Genomic DNA, 22,248 nt, shown 5'->3' on the forward strand with positions numbered 1-22,248 from the left:
AACAAAACACTTTGCAGAGAGTTCAGCTACAAACAAATCAATCTTTAGAGTGATCAGCAACAAACAAATCAACTTGTAGAGAGATAAGCTAGAAACAAATCAACCTGCAGAGAGATCAGCTACAAACAAATCAGCTTGTAGAGAGATCAGTTACACACAAATCAACCTGTAGAGAGATAAGCTAGAAACAAATCACCCTGTAGAGAGTTCAGCTAAAACAAATCAACCTGCAGAGAGATCAGCTACAAACAAATCACCTTATAGACAGTTCAGCTACAAACAAATTACCCTGTAGAGAGATCGACTACAAACAAATCAACTTGCAGAGAGATCAGCTACACACAAATCAACTTGTAGAGAGATCAGCTAGAAACAAATCACCCTGTAGAGAGTTCAGCTACAAACAAATCAATGTGCAGAGAGATCAACTACAAACAAATCACCCTGTAGAGAGATCATCTAGAAACTAGACACAATGTAAGAAGTTCAGCTACAAGCAATACACCCTGTTGAGATTTCAGCTAGAAACAAATCAACCTGTAGAGCGATCAGCTAGAAACAAATCATCCTGTAGAGACTTCAGCTAGAAACAAATCGACTTGCAGAGAGATCAGCTACAAACAAATCACCCTGTATAGAGTTCAGCTAAAACAAATCAACCTGCAGAGAGATCAGCTACAAACAAATCACCTTATAGACAGTTCAGCTACAAACAGATTACCCTGAAGAGAGATCGACTACAAACAAATCAACTTGCAGAGAGATCAGCTACAAAAAATCACCCTGTAGAGAGATCAGCTAGAAACTAGACACAATGTAAGGAGTTCAGCTACAAGCAAATCACCCTTTAGAGAGTTCAGCTACAAACAAATCAACCTGCAGAGAGATCAAATCACCTTATAGAGCGTTCAGCTACAAACAAATTGCCCTGTAGAGAGATCAGTTACAAACAAATCAACCTGCAGAGAGATCAGCTACACACAAATCAACTTGAAGAGAGATCAGCTACAAACAAATCACCCTGTAGAGATTTAAGCTGCAAACACATCACCCTGTAGAGAGGTCAGCTAGAAACTAGACACAATGTAACGAGTTCAGCTAGAAGAGGTCACCTTATAGAGAGTTCAGCTACAAAGAAATTATCATGTAGAGAGATCAGCTAGAAACAAATCACGCTGTTGAGACTTCAGCTACAAACAAATCAACCTGCAGAGAGATCAGCTACAAACAAATCACCCTGTAGAGAGATCAGCTAGAAACTAGACACAATGTAAAGAGTTCAGCTACAAGCAAATCACCCTTTAGAGAGTTCAGCTACAAACAAATCAACCTGCAGAGAGATCAAATCACCTTATAGAACGTTCAGCTACAAACAAATTGCCCTGTAGAGAGATCAGTTACAAACAAATCAACCTGCAGAGAGATCAGCTACACACAAATCAACTTGAAGAGAGATCAGCTACAAACAAATCACCCTGTAGAGATTTAAGCTGCAAACACATCACCCTGTAGAGAGGTCAGCTAGAAACTAGACACAATGTAAAGAGTTCAGCTAGAAGAGGTCACCTTATAGAGAGTTCAGCTACAAAGAAATCATCATGTTGAGAGTTCAGCTGCAAACAAATCACCTGTATAGAGTTCAGCTAGAAAAAGTCACCTTGTAGAGAGTTCAGCTACAAAGAAACTGCCATGTAGAGAGTTCAGCCTCAAACAAATTACCGTGTAGAGAATTCAACAACAAACAAATCGCCCTGTAGAGGGATCAGCTAGAAGAAGTTACATTGTAGAGAGTTCAGCTACAAAGAAACCATCATGTAGAGAGTTCAGCTACAAAGAAAGCACCATGTAGAGAGTTTAGCTGCAAACAAATCACCTGTAGAGAGATCAGCTAGAAGAGGTCACCTTGGAGAGAGTTCAGCTACAAAGAAATCATCACCTAAAGAGTTCAGCTGCAAACAAATCACCCTGTAGAGGGATCAGCTAAAAGAAGTCACCGTGTAGAGAGTTCAGCTACAAAGAAACCATCATGCAGAGAGTTCAGTTACAAAGAAATCACCCTGTAGAGAGTTGAGCTACAAAGAAACCATCATGTAGAGAGTTCATTTACAAAGAAACCACCATGGATATAGAGAGTTTAGCTGCAAACAAATAACCTGTAGAGAGTTCAGCTAGAAACAAATCACCCTGTAGAGAAATCAGCTAGAAGAGGTCACCTTGTAGAGAGTTCAGGTACAAAGAAACCATCATGTAGAGAGTTCAGCTACAAAGAAAGCACCATGTAGAGAGTTTAGCTGCAAACAAATCACCTGTAGAGAGTTCAGCTAGAAGAAGTCACCTTGTAGAGAGTTCAGCTACAAAGAACCGTCATGTAGAGAGTTCAGCTACAAAGAAAGCACCATGTAGAGAGTTTAGCTACAAACAAATCACCTGTAGAGAGTTCAGCTAGAAACAAATCACCCTGTAGAGAGATCAGCTAGAAGAGGTCACCTTGTAGAGAGTTCAGTTACAAAGAAACCATCATGTGGAGAGTTCAGCTACAAAGAAATCACCCTGTAGAGAGTTCAGCTAGAAGAAGTCACCTTGTAGAGAGTTCAGCTACAAAGAAACCATCATGTAGAGAGTTCAGCTACAAAGAAACCACTATGTATGTAGAGAGTTTAGCTGCAAACAAATCACCTGTAGAGAGTTCAGCTAGAAGAAGTCACTTTGTAGAGAGTTCAGCTACAAAGAAACCATCATGTAGAGAGTTCAGCTACAAAGAAAGCACCATGTAGAGAGTTTAGCTGCAAACAAATCACCTGTAGAGAGTTCAGCTAGAAACAAATCACCCTGTAGAGAGATCAGCTAGAAGAGGTCACCTTATAGAGAAGTCAGCTACAAAGAAATCATCATGTGGAGAGTTCAGCTACAAAGAAATCACCCTGTAGAGAGTTCAGCTAGAAGACGTCACCTTGTAGAGAGTTCAGCTACAAAGAAACCATCATGTAGAGAGTTCAGCTACAAAGAAACTACCATGGATGTAGAGAGTTTAGCTGCAAACAAATAACCTGTAGAGAGTTCAGCTAGAAACAAATCACCCTTTAGAGAAATCAGCTAGAAGAGGTCACCTTATAGAGAGTTCAGCTACAAAGAAACCATCCTGTATATAGTTCAGCTATACTTTAAGTCACCCAGTAGAGAGATCAGCTGCTAAATATTATCCTGTGGGGAATAATGGACATGTAATAAATATATGTATATAATTTGTATAATTAATAATAAAATCAAAATAATTGAAGTATTAAAAATCTTCTATAAGTTCTTTTCTTCTTCCTGTGGTAAATAAAAAAACACATGGGTTATAAAAGCCCCAAAGCCAGCCATAGGCTGGCTTTGCAGTATACAAATACAAAAAGAAGTGATATCTAATCAAAAACAGCCAAGCTGTAAAAAAAGGTGCGCCCCCCAAAAAGGCCATGGTGAAAAAAGATGTGAAATCCAAGGTGGCAGCCAAGAAATGGCTGTGATGGTAGGTTAATGGTAAAATTTTAATAATGACAATTCAGGTGAATTTTGTGCCACTTGGTCTTGGCATCAAATCCACCTGAATTATCGTTATTAAAATTTTTACCATTAACCTATCATCACAGCCATTTCTTGGCTGCCACCTTGGATTTCACATCTTTTTTCACCATGGCCTTTTTGGGGGCCGTACCTTTTTTACAGCTTGGCTGTTTTTGAATAGATTCTTTCTACAGGGTGACTTGTTTCTTGTTAAACTCTCTATAGGGTTATCTATATAATAGTTAGACGTCAAGAACCAGGGTTCTACGGGATTTAGAAAACTCAAAGGCCCTGGGCTGTAGCGCCTGAGCGCAGCGAGGGCGCTACTAAGGGCCTGAGGGTTTCTAAATCCCGTAGAACCCAGTGGTTCTTGACGTCTAACTTATTTATACTACAACTCGTTATTGTACCTTGAGTTGACAGCTGCTTGTAAATAGGAAATGTATGGCTAATTACTACAAACAAGCCCTCTACACCTCCCGACATGGCGGGACCTCAGCGTGGCTGTTGCTACCCGTTTAAACGCCCATGCGTTGCCATGCAATGTTACAGGCGCGTGCTATGTATCAAAGTACTGGACTCAGCGAGTGGACTACAACTCATTGTTGCTGTTGTTGTGCCTCGACAGCTGCTTGTAAGCAAGTAATGTAGTGTTGATTAGTACAAACAAGCCCATTACACCTCCCTCTAATTCAGTACGGCTGTTACTAGCCATTTAAATGCCCATGCGTTGCCAATGTTACAGGCGCGTAATTATCGTGTTTTGTATTGCCTCAGAGCGTGGACTCTATTGGACATGACTGTGGCTCTACGAGATTTAGAGACCACATTTTCAGCCAATCAAATTTCAGTATCAAACTTGTTGTAGTCTAATTGTAGTTGAACTCTCTGCAGGGGGATTTTTTTGTAGCTGAACTCTCTACAAGATTATTTGTTTCTAGCTGGTCTCTTTATAGGGTAACTTGTTCGTAGCTGAACTCTCTACAGGGTGATTTGTTTGCAACTGAACTCTTTACATGGTGGTTTCTTTGCAGCTGAACTCTCTACAAGGTAATGTCTTCTAGCTGATCTCTCCACAGGGTGACTTATTTCTAGCTGATCTCTCCACAGGGTGATTTGCTCCTAGCTGAACTCTCTACAGGGTGATTTGTTTGCAGCTGAACTATCTACATGGTGGTTTTTTTGTAGCTGAACTCTCTACAAGGTGACTTCTTATAGAAGATCTGTCTACAAGATGACCTGTTTCTAGCTGAACTCTCTACAGGGTGATCTGTTGAGTAAAATTTCACAAGGTGAAGCCGGTGAAATTTCCATTTTCAATGCAACACTTGTTGTATTTATCCCACATTTTATTGCTATACCCATGCTATTCCCAGATAATACCATACTCGCTGCATATATGCATGCTGTGCATTTAGCATTGCTATGTATGTAATTTGTCACTATGTACTAAACACGCATCAACACTAATTGGCGCCATAAATTCTAGCCATTGAAATTGCAATTACAACTTTTTCACTACTACCAGTGAAATACGGGATAAATTTCACTGCTACTATTGAGACTTTTGTATGGGCAGTGAAACAGGTATGGTATTAGTATATATATAAATGACAGGCAAAGATAAAATTAAACTCCAAGGTTGGTTTGGAGTTTGTATGCTGTCTGAAAAATTCAAAGAAATTAATGATATTCAATCCAAAAAAGACAAGTAAGAATAGTGTAGCTTTTAAAAGAAAATAGCTACTGTGAAAAAGGTGTGATATGTAAAGAAGTTGGTAGCCTATACTTCTGAAATGTAATTAGTGTCAATAAATTCATCATTGTTACAGGTTTAATTGACCTTTATGTTACAGCAGCCATTTCTCGTACTGTATTTGCTAGCATTGAATATCAGTAATAATCTAAGGTCCACAAAAAGAAATTTTCCAAATTTATATATAAGACTGTAGCATATGTATACACAAGTCATACTCTACTGTATGTTTATTGTACATGCTACATACGCACTATCTTAGATAAACATTATCATCATGATTATTGCACTGGTGAGGATATGTCAGTCAAAGAAACTACATGCTGCAATAACTGATCCTAAAAAGAAAGCAATCCTTTCCTCAGCAAGGTATGTTTGTGTATACTGTATAGCGGTTTTTTACTGCAAAATTAATTTAATTTTCATGAACAGTGGCTAGCCACAGTAATCAGATTTGTACTGATTTTGTGGCTAGCCACAGTAATCAGATTTGTACTTATTTTATCTCAAGTGCTTTTGTGTCTTCTCGCACTGGTAGCTCTACGTATAATTGCGCCATTATGAAGCAAGAAAAACTGCTTATCCCATAAAAGGTGTACAGTAAATGCTGTAGAGTTGCCACACAGTACAGTCACAGTGTACAGTCCCCACTTCACTAATGCAAGCAAGTCTTTGGAGTCCAAATGTCTTTATAAACATGGTAGTTGTGCTGACGTGCCCTATTTTTGCAAGCCCAGTCACAAACATTCAGCAAATTGCAGAAAGCTACATGTACATGTATGTTGTGGAAGTTTGTGTCACAACCTTATATGATTCATGATAAATTATATATAGATGCAGTAAAAACCCACCAAACAGTAGATTTATAATTATAGTAGTGTACACTTGAAACATTCATTGAACTATTTTTCTTGTTAACTGCATTTAATCTCTCTATTGCGTCCAGTTAACAGAAACCTGAGTTGTTAACAGCAATTTATTAATGCTGAGCATTTTTTGTTTAGTGTGATGCTAATTAGTTCAATTACAGTATTTGTAGCTTGAATTATGTTGCACTAATAAGACTGAGGGTCATTACAGAGTATTGCTATTGAGTGTTTTGGCACTTCTACCACTACTTGGAGGAACTTGGATATTGGGACTGTTGTTTCTCATTGACAATGAGCAAAGTAGCATTACCTTAGCATGGGTATTCACTATTGTTAACTCATTGCAAGTAAGTATTAATCCATCTAATTAAATTTTTGTAATAAATGCAATTGCTATCATCTGTGTAGGGAGCTGCAATATTCTTTTTTCATGTTGTTAGAAACAAAGAAGTAAGTAATGAAAATTTTTGGTTTGGTGCTCTTTATTGCTGTGATACACCTGCACTTACAATCATAGGGGGTGGGGGTCTGCTGAGGTGGGTGCAACCCCGATATCTCATTGAAATTATCCTTCTTGGAGTGGTACTGAAAACCATGAAAATGATTGACATTATGACATAGAACTCTCTAATACCCTACTAGAGCAGTCAATGCGCTTTATAAAAATGTGTTTCTAAAAGTAGACTAAAAACTTTAAAAAATTCCTGCAGCCAGAATTGAACCACTGGCCTCTTTCTAGCTAGTGTTTTACCACTGTACCAAGTGTGTAAAGCCTGGTTTGTACTACTTATAAACAGAGGTGCACCGATATGGAAATTTTCCAATATACCGATAACCGATATTATATTAGCTAAAAAATCACCGATTCCGATATCAATACCAATATCTGAAAATAAAAGGTTTTCAGTATGGACACTACAATAAATGTTTTAAAATGTGGCAAAAAGCTTTAAAAAGGTGGTCACTAAAATCTATGTAAAGAAAAAAAACAGAATTGTGAAAACTAAGGTATACAAAAAAGAAAATAAATGTGACCAATTCAGGATTTGAACCTTGGGCATCATGAAAGGTTCTACAACTTCATTCTCACGCTTTAACCGTTATGCTACCAAGTCAACTATAGAATGTATTGGACAATTATAGCACTTATGTGTAATATCTGCTCATATCTGCTAAAAAGTCAACTTTTCACCGATATCGATATTGCGATATCAGTACCAATACTGATATCAATATTGATATCGGTGCACCTCTACTTATAAATGCTGTATGTTTATTAACCCTGTTGTCAACAATACCAAAAAATTTTTTACCCTGACATACTTTAGACTAAAACTTGGACGTAAGTCAAACTGTACCTTCTGGTGAACTTTTGAGACATTGTAAAAGCTAAAATGGCTACTGCATACAGTATTTTATATACTAGCATTGAAACTGCTAACACTTGACATACAGTACAGGTACATCATCAAAATGAAGAATGCATTGTACTAGCCTATCTATTGCTCAGCTCTCAAAGTCTCAGTTGAAAAGTGATAATTTTGCTGTGTTCTGCCTGTTACACAGCCATATTGTAAAGTAAATGTGACCAGATCTGTGAAAAGGAGTCTTATAGTCTTACCAATCGCATGTACTTGGCAATCCATAACATGACTTGAGAGTATGGTAGCAGCCTGAAATTTGGTCACTTTACACTCCGAACACAGCACTATTTCTGAATGTAATTTTAAGACAAGTACAGGTTAAACATATGAAGTGTTATGACTCGTCAAACTTGGAAATTTGTAAAAGGCCCTTTTCGCAGATCTGGTCACAAATTAGACTACAACAAGTTTAATACTGAAATCTGATTGGCTGAAAACGTGGTCTCTAAATCCTGTAGCGCCACACTCATGTCCAATAGAGACTACATTCTGAGGGGATATGAAACTTGGCATTATTATGTTCCTGTAACATTGGTAATGCATCAGCATTTACATGGCTATTAACAGCTGTATCGATTTAGAGGGAGGGGTAATGAGCTTGTTTGTATTAAGCAACATTAAATTTCTTGTTTACAGGCAGTTGTCAAGACATAACAATGAGTTGTAATCCAATTAGTTGTACATCAAAACATAGCATGCACCTGTTGGCAACGCATAGGCATTTAAATGGGTAGCAACAGCCATGCTGAATTAGAGGAAGTTTAGAGGTCTTGTTTCTAGTACTTTTTTTTCTCGTTTACAAGCAGGAGTCAATTCAAGGTACAATAATGAGTTGTAGTCTAATAAGCTAAGATATCAAGAACCAATGGGTTCAACGGGATTTAGAAAACTCAAAGGCCCTGGGCTGTAGCGCCTAAGTGTAGCATACTTTGTTGCTTTGTTGCTGGTGCAGCAAGCAGCAGCAGTATGGCAAGCCATTAAGCCATTGATACACTATCCAAATTGTACTGCATGCAATAGCATAAATTGAACACAAAGAAATGATGCATGCATTGTAGGTCCTGCAATATACCAAAAGCACATATTGGACCAAACCATTAGCTACTGGATGGAAGACATGGCCATGACCATATCAGGAAAATAATATCTGCCTAGTTCATAGAATTTCCATATTTTGTTGACTGCTTCTGCATTTAGCTAAGTGTTATGGGTTTCCAAAGTTTGCACTTATTCTTGTGAGTAGATTCAGAGTTAATTATAGTGTATACACAGTAGAAAGAGCAAAGAAATCAATTTGTAAAGCAATTACTGTGTATTGAAAAAATAAACTAGATGTGCTAAAATTCACAGCCATAACATCAGTTTTCATTGGTATACGGTGTTGGAATTTGACTTAAAATGTTCAAAAAATGAACCATACCTACTAGCTACTTTGGACTCTTCCAAACCCTGGATCCACCCCTGCAGTAGATGTACAGTAGATGTAGTACGTGACATACATTATAGTAGCCTATATGCATCAGTGACTCCTTGATACATGTAGCTTTGAGCTCTACTTACTCATAATTATATTAAAATTTAACAAGGCCGGAGGAGACAGTCCGGTTGGTCAGGCCTGAGCTGGACCAATAATCTGGAGCTGGACCAACTAGCTAACCAGCTCTAACTATATTATTCATGCAATCTCTGGATGATCACATGTACACGTACGTTTTACAGATGTTATTGAAAATGCATGGCACGAGTAGCTAGCTACCTATAGTTTCTCAGCCTAACTAAAGCACAAACTACACGTATAGTGCTTCCAATTACCTTACAGTACAGCATAGCATCCATATCATTTTATACAGAAATGATTGTGGGTTCTATGTATCACGTGTGCTGACAGTCGTATTTATCACGTGTATGGCAGGTGCCTTCTTTGATCCTAAACCAGCACACTTATATTACAATTCAATCTTCATAAAATAATCACTTGGCTTGTCACTTCTTGGTTTCTTTTACTGGGCGAAGGGCTGGCAGTGACAAACTAGGCGCCTCATTCCATGGCAGGAAGCTGTATACCCATGCATTACATGGCGGCCATCTGGATGGGATTTTGAGTAGAAATCACTCCATCCTCAACTACCCACTCGTCCTGTCGAGGTACAGTATATTTACGTGATGATCAATTCACTTCATTGCATACAAACCAGTATAGTAGTATACTACATTTTAGTAGTTGTGTAGCCTTTTTATTGTAGCTGTGTAAATTCACTGTATACAGCTAGCTGCCTTGTTGTAAATAACAAATTAATTATAAGATAGCTATATCTGAGGTGGCCATGCTGCATGGGTTCCCTGTGAAATTGGGGAGAAAGTTGCAAGTTGCTAGCTAGTTATACTTTAAAAATTAGCATCAATTTTGAGGCATTTTCAAGCCTTTAAATTGCAAATATTCTGCAGCTCCTGGGGGTTGCACCCCCAGACCCTCTTGAACTTCTAATTGCTCAAACTATCAGTGTACCTGTAATAATAACTATAGTGTTTATTACATTGTTTAACCTTTTTGCTTTTAACTAAAATCTAAGTATATATATGATTGCTACTATATACATGATGCTGCCAATGTGATAAGAGTTGCTGCACTGCGAAGTGCAGAGCACGAGCATTCTAGGCGGTCTGGGGGCATTTCCCCCACAGGAAATTTTTGAAAATTAGGCACTCACATATGCCATTTTAATGATACTTCATTGCTAACTAGCTATATAAATATGCTCAAACCTATTTGGTGTTCTTCAGACTTTCTATACTATGTATAACAGGTAGGTAATTGTAGACTTGACATATAGCTACAGGGGACACAGCATGAAACTTGCTATATCGGTCAGCTAGTGTACAGTTATTTATTTATTTAAAGACTTTACAATGTAAGACAAGTACCTTATCATAGTTGTGATGTATTAACTAGCCACAAGTTTCATTTTCTATAACACGTTTTGCTCTACAAATTTTATACCATGCTATGTCTTTTGTGTTGAAGTTGTACCATCTGGCTCTTTATCACAAACCAATGAGTCTGTGTTTTGTGGTTGAATGTCAATTACACAAAAACACATTCAAGACTTCCACACACAAAAATCCATGCCAGCTCAACTACTTTTGATGCTACTATAAAATCTGTAAGTGGAAATTTAGTATCATTTAACAGGAATGGCATTGTTGGAATGGTTGATACCAACTTGCAAAGCCAGACTTTTTCCTTCATATGAAAGTGATTAAACAGGAATTTTCTCTATGTTATTAAAATACAAAATTATCTTTTAGCTATATTTTTTTACCTACAGGTGAAAATCGCAATCGAGGAAAGGTACGAAAAGTGGAAGAAAGACAGAAAGTGGAAAAAGGTGCTAACTCTTACACACTGTATTTGTGAATTATAATATGCTGTAACAACTGTTCAATAACAAAATATATCATCAAAGAATAGTTAAGAGTAAAAAGTACAGTGTATAACTAACTATACAAACCATAACCCTGGAGGAATGTATAACATTGACTTTAAAATATAATTTATATGTAATCAACTGTACAGTAAACCTTGTATCAAGAGCTACATGTTATTATCATCTTATTTTACCTGCTGTTACATTTTACAGACTACCACCTTGCAAATGCAAGCATTAGGGTCCAACTTTGCATTGCAGAGCAAAAGTAACACTTCTGCAACATCAAGTAAGACTCTATGTACCGTTCATAAAATACTGTTATCATACAGTTTGATAGCACTGTATTGGTATATAGGGATCATGGAGGTTTGGGCAGACATATCACTGCAAAAATAGACCCACATTTCCTTTGTGACAGTTTGGCAGTATTGGGTGCGCATAATCAGACCCAAAATCCTTCCAGAGCTACTGTATCCCAAATGCACCCACTGTAGGGACCTTTTTATAAAGAGACAAACTAACTACATAACCAACTAACTTATTGACTGGCTTCTTCATCCAAGCATACTATGATTAATGCTACAGGCTTGATTTCTTCACATAATGACGTCTCTTATGCCCAATACATGCTTTTTTCCACTGCAATTATATGCATCATGGACTTATGTTTGTAATCTTTTGTGTCTCATTATAGTTATACAGTAGGTTGCAGAAAAACGTTTACGTTTCATAATTGTAATTACGGTGTGATTACTAAGTAATTACCATGTTTGTACTGTAATTACATTTTGACCGTAATCCGTAATTATTCAAAAAAGTAGTTTTTCACCAGCCATATATCAAGACACACGGTAGTGTGTCGTGCGGCCCAAGAAGCCGGCGCGCCACACCGTGAGTGTATTGACAGGAAGAACGAAAACGTCATTTTCACACCTTTGTATTTCGGTGATCACTTATCTGATTGGAACCAAATTTGTTACACAGTTGCCAGCCAGCGCCAAGGGAGTCTACATTCCAAATTTGAAGGAAATCGCTCCAGCCATTTCCGAGATACGAGCTGCCAAAGTTTCGTTTTTTTTTCTTCGTTTTTTTTTCTTCTTCTTCGTCTTTTCGCACACTTGCAAAAATTGCTATAACAAGCAAACGCGTGCTCCGATCGCCTTGAAATTTGGCACACAGAAAGGGAGTCCAAAGGCGAATCCTAGCATCAAATTTGGTACAAATCCGATGAATGGTTCAGGAGTTATGACCGATTATTCGCGTAAAACAAGATCGATTTGTTGTCACGCCTACAAGGTAAACCGCTTCATGGAATGAGTTGAAAATTGCTATGTAGATGGAGTAACCATCGTAGGAGTGCCTTTTGGTGGTTTGAAAGGAATCGAGATAAAGACCACGGAGATATGACACAAAACCCAACCTGTGTCACAATTACGCGATCGATTTTTATGAATAAAAAAGGATTAGTTTTCACGCCTACTAGGCAAACCGCTTAGAGCAATGAGCTGAAAATCGGTGTATAGCTGGAATAATCTTCATAGAAAGTCCTTGCAGTAGTACAGTAGAATCGGATTACAAACCACTGAGTTATGATTCGAAAGCCAACTCCGTGTAACAAATGCGAGATCGAGATACTCTAATAGAACAGTCACCCTAATAGAGCATTCGGATAATTTATTTACTCCATTATAGAATTTTATTACATCACAAGTTATTCTGTAGGGAGTTCAGCTGCAAACAGTTAATCTTATAGACAGTTCAGCAAGAAGACAGTCACCATGTGGAGAGTTAAGCAAATATACCACTATAGAGATTCAGAACATTACAAGTCACACTGAAGAAAGTTCAGCTATAAACAAGTCATGCACTGTGTAGAGAATTCAGCTACAATTAAGTCACTCTCTAGAGAATTCAGTTACATAGAATTCGGCTACACACAAGTCACTGTGGAGAGAGTTCAGCTACAAACAAATTACCCTTTAGAGTGATCAGTTACAAACAAAACACTTTGCAGGGTTTTCAACTGCAACAAATCAATTACCTTTAGAGCGATCAGCAATGAACAAATCAACACAAATCTACCTGTAGAGAGATCAGCTAGAAACAAATCACCCTGAAGAGAGTTCAGCTACAAAAAATCACCTTTAGAGCGATCAGCAATGAACAAATCAACACAAATCTACCTGTAGAGAGATCAGCTAGAAACAAATCACCCTGAAGAGAGTTCAGCTACAAAAAATCACCCTGTAGAGACATCAGCTAGAAACTAGACACAATGTAAGGAGTTCAGCTACAAGCAATCACCCTGTAGAGAGTTCAGCTAAAACAAATCACCTTATAGAGAATTCAGCTACAAACAGATTACCTGTAGAGAGATCGGCTACAAACAAATCAACCTGCAGAGAGATCAGCTATATACACACAAATCAACTTTTACAGAGATCAACTACAAACAAATCACCCTGTAGAGAGATCAGCTACAAACTACACACAATGTAAGGAGTTCAGCTACAAACAAATCACCCTGTAGAGAGATCAGCTACAAATTAGACACAAAGTAAGGAGTTCAGCTACAAGCAAATTACCCTGTAGAGAGTTCATCTACAAACAAATCAACCTGTAGAGCAATCAGCTAGAAACAAATCACCCTGAAGAGAGGTCAGCTACAAAAAATCACCCTGTAGAGAGATCAGCTAGAAACAAATCACCCTGAAGAGAGGTCAGCTACAAAAAAATCACCCTGTAGAGAGATCAGCTACAAACAAATTGCCCTGTAGAGAGATCGGCTACAAACAAATCAACCTGCAGAGAGATCAGCTACACACAAATCAACTTGTAGAGAGTTCAGCTACAAACAAATTACCCTGTAGAGAGATCGGCTACAAACAAATCAGCCTGTAGAGAGTTCAGCTAAAACAAATCAACCTGCAGAGAGATCAACTACAAACAAATCACCTTATAGAGAGTTCAGCTACAAACAAATTACCCTATAGAGAGATCGGCTACAAACAAATCAACCTGCAGAGAGATCAACTACACACAAATCAACTTGTAGAGAGATCATTTACAAACAAATCACCCTGTAGAGAGATCAGCTAGAAACTACACACAATGTAAGGAGTTCAGCTACTAATAAATCACCTTATAGAGAGTTCAGCTACAAACAAATCACTCTGTAGAGAGATCAGCTAGAAACTGGACACAATGTAAGGAGTTCAGCTACAAGCAAATCACCCTTTAGTGAGTTCAGCTACAAACAAATCAACCTGCAGTGAGATCACCTACAAAAAAGCACCTTGTACAGAGTTCAGCTACAAAAAAATTACCCTGTAGAGAGATCGGCTACAAACAAATCAACCAGTAGAAAGATCAGCTACACACAAATCAACTTGTAGAGAGATCAGCTACAAACAAATCACCCTGTAGAGAGATCAGCTAGAAACTAGTCACAATGTAAGGAGTTCAGCTACAAGTAAATCACCCTGTATAGAGTTCAGCTAAAACAAATCAACCTGCAGAGAGATCAGCTACAAATAAATCACTTTATAGACAGTTCAGCTACAAACAAATTACCTTGTAGAGAGATCGGCTGCAAATTAATCAACCTGCAGAGAGATCAGCTACACACAAATCAACTTGTAGAGAGATCAGCTACAAACAAATCACCCTGTAGAGAGATCAGCTAGAAACTAGATACAATGCAAGGAGTTCAGCTACAAGCAGAATCACCCTTTAGTGAGTTCAGCTACAAACAAATCAACCTGCAGTGAGATCACCCACAAAAACGCACTTGTACAGAGTTCAGTTACAAACAAATCACCCTGTACAGTGGTGGATCTAGGATTATTAAAAGGGGGTTTCTGAAAGTTGATATAACTGATTAAGGCATCTGATGACATTTTTCAGAAAATTTTGAGATTTTAGAAGCTCTGAGATTGGATTTTAAGCTACTTTTAGTTAGCAATTTCAATAAATCCAATGCTTTAAACTGTCAATACTATAGCTAACTATAGGGCAAAGATGGTGACTATAAGCTGTAGTTTTGATTGCTCTATTAAAGTCTAGTTACTTGACTGCTCTATTAGAGTATCTCGATCGTTTTTAATGCAGTGGGAGATGAAAAGTGAAGTGTTGCTGAGGGTTTAATAGCTATAAATCGTGTCAGTTAAGTGCAGCTGCATGCATGCTACTGAACTGCAGTGGAATATAGTTGTTTGCTATGACAAATTGTAAGTACAACAATGTTTATGCATTTAGACTTCCATTGAGCTAAATTTAAAAGGGGGTTTCTGTCGAAACCCCAGAAACCTATCTAGATCCGCCACTGCTGTAGAGAGATCAGGTAGAAGAATTCACCTTGTAGAGAGTTCAGCAACAAAGAAACCACCATGTAGAGAGTTCAGCTGCAAACAAATCACCCAGTAGAAAGATCAGCTAGAAGAAGTTACCATGTACAGAGTTCAGTTACAAAGAAACCATCATATAGAGAGTTCAGCTACAAAGAAATTACCCGTAGAGAGTTCAGCTAGAAGAAGTCACCTTGTAAAGAGTTTAGCTACAAAGAAACCATCATGTACAGAGTTCAGCTACAAAGAAACCACCTGTACAGAATTCAACTACAAACAAATCACCCTGTATAGAGATCAGCTAGAAGAAGTTACCTTGTAGATAGTTCAGCTACAACAATTCACCCTGTAGAAAGATCAGCTAGAAGAAGTCACCTTGTAGAGTGTTCAGTTACAAAGAAACCATCATGTAGAGAGTTCAGCTGCAAATAAATCACTCTGTAGAGAGTTCAGCTACAAAGAAACCGCCATGTGGAGAGTTCAGCCTCATACAAACCACCTTGTAGAGAATTCAACTACAATAAATCACCCTGTAGAGAATAAGTTACCTTGTAGAGAGTTCGGCTACAAAGAAACCGCCATGTAGAGAGTTTAGCTGCAAACAATTCACCTGTAGAGAGTTCAGCTAGAAACAAATCACCCCGTAGAGAGATCAGCTGGACGAAGTCACCTTGTAGAGAGTTCAGCTACAAAGAAACCATCATGTAGAGAGTTCAGCTGCAAACAAATCACCCTGCAGAGAGTTCAGCTACAAAAAAATCACCCTATAGAGAGTTCAGCTAGACGAAGTCACCTTATAAAGAGTTCAGCTACAAAGAAACCATCATGTAGAGAGTTCGGCTATAAAGACACCACCATGTAGAGAGTTTAGCTGCAAACAAATCACCTGTAGAGAGTTCAGCTAGAAACAAAATATCCTGTAGAGAGACCAGCTAGAAGAGGTTACCTTGTAGAGAGTTCAGCTACAAAGAAACTATCCTGTATATAGTTCAGCTACATTTCAAGTCACCCAGTAGAGAGATCAGCTGCAAAAAAAATCCTGTGGGGAATAATGAGCATGTAATAAATATATGTATATAATTTGTATAATTACTAATAAAATCAAAAATAATTGAAGTACTAAAATTCTTCTTTAAGTTCTTTTCTTCTTCCTGTAGTAAAGAAAAAAAACACATGGGTTAAAAAGCCCCAAAGCCAGCCATAGGCCGGCTTTGCAGTAAACAAATACAAAAAGAAGTGATATCTAATCAAAAACAGCCAAGCTGTAAAAAAAGGTGCGGCCCCCATAAAGGCCATGGTGAAAAAAGATGTGAAATCCAAGGTGGCGGTCAAGAAATGGCTGTGATGGTAGGTTAATGGTTACATTTTAATAATGGCAATTCAGGTGAATTTTGTGCCACTTGGTCTTGGCACCAAATTCACCTGAATTGTTGTTATTAAAATGTAACCATTAACCTACCATCACAGCCATTTCTTGGCCGCCACCTTGGATTTCACATCTTTTTTCACCATGGCCTTTATGGGGGCCGCACCTTTTTTTACAGCTTGGCTGTTTTTGATTAGATACAATATATTCCTAGTTACCAATAGAACATAATTTGTAATTACGCTTTGTAATTACGCTACTACAGCGTAGTTAAAATTACGAAACGTAAACTTTTTTTGCAGCCTACTGTAATTATCTCCATTACTGTGTTGGCTATGATTTCCAGTAACACACCATGCAGCTTGCCTTCACAGTTATAATTTCTGTAGTGTGACTGGATTGCTTGTAGAGACTTTTCTTGTACTATTGTTTGTTTGTAAATCGGTGGAATATGCAATAGCTGACACTGAAGCAGAATGGTCATTTTGTTATTCAGTAATTATTGATATTCAGGGTGCATACTCAGAAATAATTTCTGTGTGACTTAAGTGTGACTTCTCATACTGGTCTTTGTTGTATAACAGATGGAACAAAGCTGAAAATGAAGTAGAATGGTTACTTTGCATTTTGGCAATAATACTATGAATAAATTATTAATAATTGAGGTGTGTGTTCATTTTTGCTCTATAAGGTGTCTGGTGCTATTTTTCTATTGCTGTGGTATGCATTTGTTTATGTTATTGGAAAAAAATGTAATTGACAGGTAAGTGTAAGGAAAAACTAGAAAGCCTATAGGGATCATAGAAATAAATAGCAATAAACTAGAGAAGATCATCTGCTGTAGATCCCTACTTCAGTCATGGCAGGCTGTGAAGTAAAGAAAAAAAATTCTCGCTGCAGCTGTAGATGACCTTTCCTGTTTCATTGCTATTATGTTTTTGATTTCTATTCCTATTAAATATAATTCTAATTTTCCTTATATAGTACATACTTGTATAACTATTATAGGAATGCACAACTGTCCAAGTATAAAGAATGACAATCAATGCAGTATAAAAATAACATCATTTACCCTCAAAATGTGACCTGATTTTAGAAAACCGTCGATATCCACACAATTTTCAAAATGCATTTTACTTAATCTTTGTTTTCTACAGGGACAGAAGAATGGACTAGCTAAGTTTCAGCTTCATAAGTTAAGTAGCATAGGAAATACAGCACTAGACATCTGAATGAGCAATCAAGGGAGGCCCCAGGAATTTTGTTGACTGGTTTCCAAACTTTAGCTATATGCAAATTTAAATCTAGGGGAGTATAGGGGCAAGATTTTCCAGAAAACTGTGCAATTTGAAATTGGATCTGGTAACAATATTGACAGTTTAAAAATATAATAATTATTATGTTAGGTATAATGTAGGCTGCTTAATTGTGCTTGCTTCTGGTACAGTAGCTATTAGGTGCAGACATTTAAAGCATACAACAGACATGGATGTTGTTCTGGGGGTCTGGGGGGCATGCACCAGGAAGATTTTCAGATTTTAACACTTTTAAATGAGATTTTGAACTATGTTTTACTGTGTTGGCACAGGTAAATAAAGTAGCTAGCTAGCTACTTATGGTTCTTAAGAGAAATACAAAATTTGGCTGTTCTATTAGAGTGGTTGGCTGCTATATTAGAGTATTTCGATCTGAACTTTTCTACCATTGCAAATCACTGTAAAATATAATTTTGATTACCTGGTACACTTGACCAGTTTCTGGAAACCTCAGAAACCCCCCTAGATCCACCCCTGCTGCAAATAAATTGATATGTACAGAAGCTATTGAGAAAAAATCTACGGGTACTTACATAAACCATTATAACTTACTGATACAATGGTGTACGGAATTGAATCTTCACTCATTGTGTTCGCCATGAATTTGTGCATCTACTAAGGTATAGTTTTTGCCACAGGCATGCTTTTGTGTTTGAGAAGGAAGGCAAATTCACTAAAAAACGATCATTGGTAAATTCTTTTGTCACCCCAATGTAAATAAACGTCTCTAACTTTGACATCCTTTCACATATGGAGATGATTTTTGTACTCCCTATGAACAGGCGAACACAATGATGGCCAGGATTTGTCAATTGGATGCTTAGTTCACCCACCACTGAGGCAATAAAAACTTGCATTTTTTTTTCTGGAGCTTGCGTTTTTTTACCCATAGTTTTTAAATGCATTTTATTACAAAAGTACTATTGTGCGTATATCGACGGTTTTCCAAAATTTGGTCACAAATATCAATACCATAATGACTGTTGAGCTAATTAGAGTATTTATAATGGTGACATTCACTTTTCTCATTAGTCTGGAAACAGCTGATGTATGTACTATTTTAATTCTACAAACCCAATTCACATACAGTATTTATGTGCATTATGAATGTGATGTGCACACATACATAATTATGCAGATATTGTACTTTTGTGACACTTATAATGAATGACAGAGTTTAGTGTGTGCTATATCTTCCTAACAGCTTGATATCCATCTTCTAAGGATAAACGTCATCACAAATATGTGTAAAGATTGTTGCTGCTATTAATATTTGGCCAGGAATTGACATTTTATTGTTGTTGTTTGCACTGACTTTTAGACAATTATGCATTTTTTGTTGCTAAGAACTAGTAAGCACTGCAAGAAAGTGTTGTAGTTATTCTTATGTATACCACTTTCACACCTCACTTTAAAGGGAAGAGAAGGTGTATAAGTGGTATAATAGCACTGCTATCAGTGCACAGGAATGCATTAATGAGAAATGGAGGTAGTATACAATGGCCATGAGGATTTGCCTGATATATATTCCCAAGCCCGTGGAACGGAGGCCCGAGGGTGCGGGCATATCCCAGGCAAATTCTGAGTGGCCATGGTATAAGTAATATTATATACCACTCTAGTACTCTTACCTAATAGGTGAAGAAGACAAACCTGTATTCACCACATTACTTTTATACAGAGGTTTGCAAACATCAATTGTGGGCACAAAAAGAAATGATTGTGAGTTTCAATGGTTGTAGTGATACCATTTTAACCAAATAACCACTTTGTGGATGAATAAATAACATAAAGTGCTAAAATAAACAGTTTCATACATATAGGTTGGGAATGTCTGAGGCATCTTTTCATGCAGTTGAAATGTACTGTGTAGAAAAACAATCCCTACATTGAAGTAATTATTTAGTCATGTCTTGTAACTGAACTATGCAATGCTGACTCACTCAATTCTTTTTGCTTCACAACAATGCCCCTAAATAAATCAACATGTTAAACTGAAACCCACAATACAAAACTTTAAGCAGCTCTATATACATAATCAAAAGGAACTAATGTTTTGTAACTGCCTCAGCATCAAAGGCTGTTGTGGTCAGGGCTATAATGATATTGCCCTAACCACAGGGAAATATCTAGATATCATCCTGTGGTCAGGGATATATAACCCTGTGGTTTCCTTTGATTCGAGGTGTCAAAGTGGTATATGTAATAGTTGTAATATGGGCATGAGGGCTTTGCCTGATATATATGCCTGACTGCCAGAGGGCAAAGGGCATACATATCAGGCAAAGCCCAAATGCCCCGTGTTACAACTAATATGTAACACGATAGCCTGTACAGTGCAATCAATCACTCAAGTCAATACGAGTGCAGCCACTGGATGTATTATATATGCATACCAAATTTTTTTTATTATGGGTCAGCAGCTAGTACGTTCTATTACGATGAACGGACATATCCTAGAGCTATCACGGAGAATTTTGGTTACCCTAGTTTAATGTTTTAATCAGTGCTATTGAATTGTTTATGGATAAAGTACGGAGTTCACTAAGGCCTAGATAGGTAAGCTTGCTTGTAGAGTGGTTACTCTGTGTAGAGTGGTAGCTTCATGATAGGAGCATTTCCATATTTGAAAATGTGTGGAAATGATGGTAGTGCTGAAAGCCAGAATGGAACGGAACAGGATGCGCATCAAGTTAAATTATTTTGCAGATTGTATGCCGTTTCCTACTGTCACATATTAACTAGAAATGTGCAAAAGTTAGTTTTCTTCAACTTGTAGGCATGCTAGAAATCGCTTTCTCAAAGTATCTACTTAATGTTTACTGCAAGAATGCGTTTTGTAATCACCTACGCTGAAAAATGATCATCTAACCTGCTAAGCTATTATTTTGTAAGCATTGTAGACATAATTCAAAGCCACTATTTTTATACTGTGCTCATAAAGCATTGCCAATCTTGGCAGACCTCAGAAAACCATCTTCATTGTTACTAAAGGCTTGGACACAACTATAGCATGAAAATACTACAGTAGTTTACCTTTTAGAATGGATAAAGAAGTAATTGTACATCAGAATTAAACAGAATTCAATGGATTGGTAAGAACACAATATGCCACGTGGTGGGCTTTAAATAGAGACTTTGAGTGCAGAATTTCTGGCATGTCTGTAAGTAGGGACCCGCCGATTATGCTGGCATAATAATGAGCATAATAGGTGCCTGAAAGCATTGAGCATAATGTTAGCATAATAGGCAGAAAACTTGTGCAATGCTATAAATCCTTGCTTATCAAAATACATAACCAACAAAAAGATCAATATACTCTAATAGAACAGTCAGTAACTCTAATAAAATTATCAGGTAGCTGACTGTTCTATTAGAGCATATCGATCTTTTCTGTGACATGTATTTTGACAAGCAAGGATTTACAGTCTGTGCTTCAACCACTTACTGCTTTTCCATAAAATGCAGTTATTAGAAAAACATGGGAACTGAGGTGAAAATATTGAGCATAATTTGAGTATAATAGGTTAATATTGAGCATTAATTTAAGCATGATAGGTAAATTTTTGAGCAGTGCAGCATAGCATAATAGGTAAAATAGTGAGCATAATTAACTTATCTGCCGTACTAATGAGTGCACGCATGATCCCCAAGCACCCAGAGTCTCAACACATAGAGGGGAGAAGTAAAATGATGGAATCAGAGAAGAACACTTTTTGAACTTACTTGCAGAACTTTATCTACTTAAGTCGACTTATAGAAGTAGATAAATTAGATGGGGCCAGTGTGTCTGAACAGGTGAAGTCTCAGAGCAAGGGTAAGCCCCGTGACCAAGGAATCAATGACATGCTATCTGGCCTCTTGCCATCATTACGACACACACCGACTAGCTCCAAAGCAGCAGGTACACCTCCAATACCAGAGCACGATGAATAGTTTCATTCATTGCAGCGTGTTGAGGAATATGGCCTCCACTACACCTGCGAGACAAACTGTGAGTTACGCATGTATGGTCGACAATGATTGGAACACCAAGACGTAGACCAAGAGCAATCCTCAAAGACTCATTATCCAGATTAGTGCCCATTGAAGGTACAGGAAGAGCATCAAGCCACACACCAGACTTTGAGGAGGAAACTGACAATAGGCAAGCTTTTGCTTTAGCATCAGAGGCAGAGTCCAAAAGAGATGAAAATGGTG

The 22,248-nt window shown here is 37.6% G+C and overlaps 1 protein-coding gene across 2 annotated transcripts in view; it reads left to right on the forward strand.

Annotated features, from left to right (window-relative positions):
• The window catches only part of LOC136249743 (adhesion G protein-coupled receptor L3-like), a 156,664-nt gene extending 137,260 nt beyond the window's left edge, over positions 1-19,404 (forward strand). For both annotated transcript variants that reach the window (XM_066041853.1, XM_066041857.1), the window contains 6 exons: positions 5,562-5,668; positions 6,380-6,515; positions 6,577-6,618; positions 10,919-10,978; positions 11,231-11,306; positions 19,253-19,404. In XM_066041853.1, the coding sequence (XP_065897925.1) occupies positions 5,562-5,668; positions 6,380-6,515; positions 6,577-6,618; positions 10,919-10,978; positions 11,231-11,306; positions 19,253-19,257 (426 nt within the window). In that variant the 3' untranslated portion in view covers positions 19,258-19,404. The remainder of the gene's footprint in view (positions 1-5,561; positions 5,669-6,379; positions 6,516-6,576; positions 6,619-10,918; positions 10,979-11,230; positions 11,307-19,252) is intronic.
• The last annotated feature ends 2,844 nt before the right edge of the window (positions 19,405-22,248 follow it).

This window comes from Dysidea avara, chromosome 1 (genome assembly GCF_963678975.1).
Source record: "Dysidea avara chromosome 1, odDysAvar1.4, whole genome shotgun sequence".
Lineage (NCBI taxonomy): Eukaryota > Metazoa > Porifera > Demospongiae > Dictyoceratida > Dysideidae > Dysidea > Dysidea avara.